The 6,160-nt window shown below is 33.4% G+C and overlaps 1 protein-coding gene across 2 annotated transcripts in view; it reads left to right on the forward strand.

Moving 5' to 3' along the window:
• The first annotated feature begins 757 nt into the window (after positions 1-757).
• The window catches only part of KLHL5 (kelch-like family member 5), a 66,702-nt gene continuing 61,299 nt past the window's right edge, over positions 758-6,160 (forward strand). The window contains exon 1 of one of the 2 annotated variants that reach the window (XM_011983538.1): positions 758-1,561. In XM_011983538.1, the coding sequence (XP_011838928.1) occupies positions 1,179-1,561 (383 nt within the window). In that variant the 5' untranslated portion in view covers positions 758-1,178. The remainder of the gene's footprint in view (positions 1,562-6,160) is intronic. The other variant, XM_011983539.1, reaches the window with a different exon arrangement.

Raw genomic sequence — 6,160 nt, forward strand, 5'->3', positions numbered from 1 at the left:
CGATAGCTAGATTTAATTATTTTGGGGGTTAGGAACCAAGATGTATATATCTCTGTGTCCCTGACAATGCCTAGTAGATTGCATTGTTCGCAATAACTACTCAGTATTTTTTAGTTTGATTTATTTTTATTTGCTTTATCAATTTGCCTTAACTGTAACCATGTTCAAACCATTGTTTGTTTTGCTAACAACAGAGGGCACCATTAGGGCACTTGTACACCCAATAGTCCCATCCCAGTCCCTGGTAGCTTTTTTGAGCCGCACTTTCCTTTTCCTAAGTAATGTCATAGACATTTGGATATTATACTAACTGGCAGTGGCCCATTTCTACTTATAGAGAATTCCTGGCCTCAGTTTATTTGAAAAATAGTATTTGTTACTTTTTGATCCTTTCTGGTTTTCAGACTTATTATTCTTTATCCAAGTGAAATCTTACCCAGGATCTTACTATATTAATTAGATCCGTTTGTTTTACGAAGGGAGAAGATAGAGGTGAAGGCAACAATCTGGAGCCCCACCTTTGTACTCCCCTTTCCTCCTCATTCCCCACCCAAAGAGCACAGCTTGAAAAATCACCATAACTCATCTAATTTTACAAATGCTTTTTTAAAAACTTGTTTTGTGGTATTTCACTTAGGGACTTAGTTTAGAAATAGAAACATTTTAGTTTTAAAGTGATTATTTTTAAGTACAAAGGGAAATGCTATAGAGTTTCAGCAATAAAAGAGTTAATATAGTAAGCAGCGGAGACTGAGATACTGCAACGGGGATAGTGTTTTCTGTCTCTGTCATTTGTGGTTTAAGAAAAAGGGGGTGGTGTTCTGCATTTGAAAGGACTTTAATGAATGCTGTCAGTGTTTGTGAGACCTAATGGTCAGTATGGGAAAGGAGAGCCAGGAAAGTGGTCTAGCTGCTTCAGGATAGGTGGATGAGAGTTTGCTCTGATTGAATGGAATGTTCCACCGTGTTTCATCTTTATTCATTATCCTTTGTTCTTTAAAATCTGATATATTGGCATAAAAGTAATTGTAGATATATATATAAATGTGATTTATTTTCCTTTACATCTTTTTGTTGTGTACAGCAGGGCATATACTTCTCTTGTCTTGGTTGGATGCACAAATCTGTGTGCAGTGCTTTTTGCCCGTTGCCTAGACGATCACTTGGTTTCTCTGAGGATGTCTGGTTCTCGTAAAGAGTTTGATGTGAAACAGATTTTGAAAATCAGATGGAGGTGGTTTGGCCATCAAGCATCATCTCCTAATTCTACAGTTGACAGCCAGCAGGGAGAATTTTGGAACCGAGGACAGACTGGCGCAAACGGTGGGAGAAAGTTTTTAGATCCATGTAGCCTACAATTGCCTTTGGCTTCAATTGGTTACCGAAGGTCCAGCCAACTGGATTTTCAGAATTCACCTTCTTGGCCAATGGCATCCACCTCTGAAGTCCCTGCATTTGAGTTTACAGCAGAAGATTGTGGCGGTGCACATTGGCTGGATAGACCAGAAGTGGATGATGGCACTAGTGAAGAAGAAAATGAATCTGATTCCAGTTCATGCAGGTTGATTATTTTCTTACTGTTAGAATAAGGGGTGTGGGGGTATAGCTCTATAATGTTTTTAAATAATTTAATATTTATTATTTAAAATCTGATTGTATATGTACATCTGCATACACATATATCCTGGTATGAACATGTGATACTTCTAGGATTTTTTTAATGTTCTAATATTCTGTAAAATTACAAAGACAACAAATAGCATTCATTTTGAAATATCTTGTGTTCTATATATAGATCTGGCTCAGCTTTGAAAATAATATACAGTAGCAATTTCCTGTATCATTGCCTGTGGTTTGCTTCATTCATTAACCTTCTATATTCATATCAAAACTACAGAAAACATTTCTATAGTATGAAATTTTATGTGACATTTTAGTTTATAACAGATTATAGAGTCATTTTTTAATTTAATGAAAAGGAAAGGTTCTACAAAGAGATGCACATTGTAGTTACCAATTTTTTGACGCAATTGTAGTTGTCAATAATATTTTTCTTATGGTTATTTCTCTTTGTCCTGCCTGTGTTACAGCTCTCCAGACTAATATAGAGAATACTGAGTAACATGTCTCTAAGATGACAGCTACTAATTCCTGTTACCTTCACTTTCACTGAAATGTGTGCTATTTAAGGAAATGAAGGACATTCCTTCAGGAAAGTTTAAGGAAATGTAGAGGGGCTAGATGTGATTATCTGGTGAAAAGGGGACAGGAAGAAGGGGAAATCAGTTAGAAGAAAAAGGAAAAAATTGGTAATTTCATAGTGACTTTATCTACCTTTTTCTTGGAATCTGGCTTTATCTTTGAAATGGATTTTCTTATTGATCAGTTTAAACTACAGTAAGATTATGTAACAAGTTAGAACATGAAAGTCATCTTTCTCATCCATCTTCATTCAAAAATATTTCTAAATATTTAAAGGCACAAATAACATCATTTGTCTAATTTGATTATTATATTTTTCTTTTAAAATTTCTGTGCAGCTTTTGATAACACTTGTAATTTGTAAGTTGGTTATTAATGATGTAGGCATCATATGGATTGAGACAAAATGAATTTATATATTTAAGTATAGCTTACTTGAGGATATTTACCACCTTTTCCTCTTCTAACCTTAAGAATGTGGAATTGGAAGGATAAAAAATGTATACTCTAGTCATCTGTCATCATTTGTGTAATGGAGAGGGGAATATCTGTATGTAGGTAAATAGTGTATTTAATTTAAATTTTTTTGAATTAGTTCATGACTTGGCATTATCTTAAGGGAATAGAAGCCACTAATAATTTAATTTGGAAATCAATTGAGCTAATGTGGTTTCATTGTTTGTATTTTCTTTGGAGACTTGTTGCCATAAAGAGAACAATTTATATAGTAAAAGATTCATTATTTTTGTGGAGAACCAAACAGTAAATGTTTCATTTGAAAATCAAAATATCAAGAATATTTTAACAAAATTAAAAAAATAAAACATTTATTTACCAACATAAGTAAAATCACATAAGAAACTCTTAACATAAGAAACTCTACTGGAGAAATTATAATGTGAATATAAAATTTTTATACATGTGTAATCTTGGAAAAATTTTACACACATTGGTTGCTATAATTCCTTACAACAAAGGTAGTTTGCATGGCTAATGATTACTGAAATAAAATTAAGCTATTCTTTAGTATGCATACAGAAATATCTTGGTGGGCTATTCATTATGAAATAAAAAGATTATCCTTTTTTGACTGAGAGATTGCTATGTGCATTCTTCAATAATTTTAAATTGACATTTTTAATTTATAGGAGATATAAAAATAAAATGACATTTAAAAAAATCTAAAATAAATGAAGTTGTTTAAAAAATGCTACTCAAGAAGACTCATCAAAGTAAAACGGGTGTAGACAGTTTACATCTTCAGTGACCAAACTATTCCAAAAATAAAATTTCAAAAATAAAATGTACTGTGACAAAATGTTTTTAATTTTTAGATATGAGGGGAAATATTTCAAAGCAATTTAATATTTTAGATGGTTTGAAATTTCAATCTTCTTATTGCAAATAAGGAAAAAAACAAACATTGAAGATTTTAGAAAAGTCCTTTGTGTGTACATTCTTTTTCTCTATTTTTTTTCTAGATTAAATAGATCTGATTTTTATATTTTCCTTCAATGCCCTGGCTGAGTCTTTGACCTTGTCATAAAGATACATTTATTTGCACTCAGCTTTTTGATTAAGTGAGCAGTCAGACTTCTCTAAGTAGTTGTTCATCTACTGTAAACAAATCAAAGCCTGTCACTGTTAATGTCACACTGACATTCATCAATTTTTTTTTTTTTTTTTTTGAGACGGAGTCTTGCTCTGTCACCCAGACTGGAGTACGATGGCGCGATCTCTTCTCACTGCAACCTCTGCCTCCCGGGTTCAAGCCATTCTCCTGCCTCAGCCTCCCAAGTAGCTGGGACTACAGACATGTGCCTGGCTAAATTTTGTATTTTTAGTAGAGACACTGTTTCACCATGTTGGCCAGGCTGGTCTTGAACTCCTGACCTCAAGTGATCCGCCCACCTCAGCCTCCCAAAGTGCTGGGATTACAGGTGTGAGTCACCACATCTGGCCTCATCAATTTTTTTTTATATAACTTTGGAACAATTCTTTTTCTTATATAATATTTTGCAAGTAATATATAGTAAATATGTAGTAAACATTCTGAGCATACTACAGATTGATATCTTAAAATGTTAAAGACATAATGAAGAAATACATATGATATACTAATTACTTGTTTTAACCATCATAATATTTACATGAATTTCAGAACTTAAACTGAAATTTTGAGTTATTAGGAAAAGGGGAAGACAGCTAAGTGGTTTTACATACTCAGAATCTCATTAACCACGGTGGATCTGGACAGTTTAAAGCAGGAATTAAGAGGCAGCATATATTGGTCATGTTTTATCAGTTGTATTCTAACAAGGAAAGATGTCTGTCTGAGTCTTAGACTTCTGGTAATTTCTACTACCATCCACCTAAGTGATTTAAAAGTTTCTCGCCTTTTAACTTTGACCTTGCCTCTGTAGCCTAGCTACCTTTTCTCCATGAGAGTCATCTAAGTCATTACTTTGGTATTAAAATACAGACTTAGTCTTCTTATAACATGAGGAATTTTAGACCTTCAGTAACAGAGCTGTCACCTTTTATGTGAGCAATAGGATCCTAGATCCTTAATTGAGGATGAATTCATACCAGGGCTAGCAAAATCTATATGGTGGCCCAACATGTAACCATAGTATAAACGTGGTTTATACTTCCCTTGATTTACTGACCTTGAAATTATGTAATTTTTGACATATTTTCAGTTGGAGGAATTTTATTTCAATTTCATTTATAAAGTTAGAGTTTAATATCATCAGGCTATTTTTACTCCTTTTGCATACAATTTTACTGCACTTTACAAGTACAGATGCTTCCTGACATGAAATTTTTCACCTTTACAATGATGGAAAAGCCTCATGCATTCAGTACATTCTGCGACTTACAATGGGGTACATCCCAATAAACGCACAATATGTTGAAAAAATATCCTAAGTTGAAAGTGCATTTTCGATTTTTGTTGGGTTTATCCAGACATAACCCCATCGTAAGTTAAGGAGCATCTGTGTTAACAAATAATCATTGCTGATACTAAACAGGTGCTTCCTAACTGTGAGGCACTATTCTAAGCACTTTACTATGTTAACTCATTTAGTCTTCACAGCACATTCTTGAGTTAGGTTGCTGCCGTTACCAACCTAATTTTAATTTTATAGATGAGTCAAGTGAGGCACAGAAAGGCTAAGTAACTTGCTCAAGGTTAGTAAGTGAAATGACTGCATTTTTTAAAAAGAAACTTTATTTTTTTAGGACCATTTTACATTTACAGGAAAATTACAAATATGTTACAGTAAGTTCCTATCTACCCCATATCCAGGTTCCCCTGTTATTTATATCTTACGTTAATATGGTGCATGGGTTACTAGTAATGAACCAGTGGTGATACATTATTGTTAACTAAAGTCCATACTATATTCACATTTCTTTAGTTTCTTACCTCATGCTCTTTTGAGTTCCAGGATCCTATCCAAGATATCACATTACATTAAATCATTATGTCTCCTTAGCCTCCTCTTGGCTATGACAGTTTCTTAGATTTTACTTGCTTTTGATGGCCTTGGCAGTTTTGGGAGTACTAATCATACTAATCAGGTGTTTTGTAGAATGTCTTACTCAATTGAGGTTTGTTTTCCCATAATTAGACTGAGGTTATGGGCTTTGGGGAGGAATACCACAGAGATAAAATGCCATTTTTATCACATCATATCAAAGATGCACACCGTTAATCTGACTTACCACTGTTGGTATTGACCTTGATCACTTGGAAATAGTTGCATTTTTGAACTCAAACAATTAAGTTGTAGATTTCATGCTCTTAACAAACACTGTACTATTAATATATTGCCTACATACCTATGACTATTCATTTAATCACAGAGTTTAGCTATAGCATGTAGCTAATTATTCATTCTAACCAGTTTCACCTTTCTTCAGTTAATTCTCTTTTAGTTCTTGAGAATGG

The sequence above is a fragment of the Mandrillus leucophaeus genome, unplaced genomic scaffold, assembly GCF_000951045.1.
Source record: "Mandrillus leucophaeus isolate KB7577 unplaced genomic scaffold, Mleu.le_1.0 Scaffold251, whole genome shotgun sequence".
NCBI lineage: Eukaryota > Metazoa > Chordata > Mammalia > Primates > Cercopithecidae > Mandrillus > Mandrillus leucophaeus.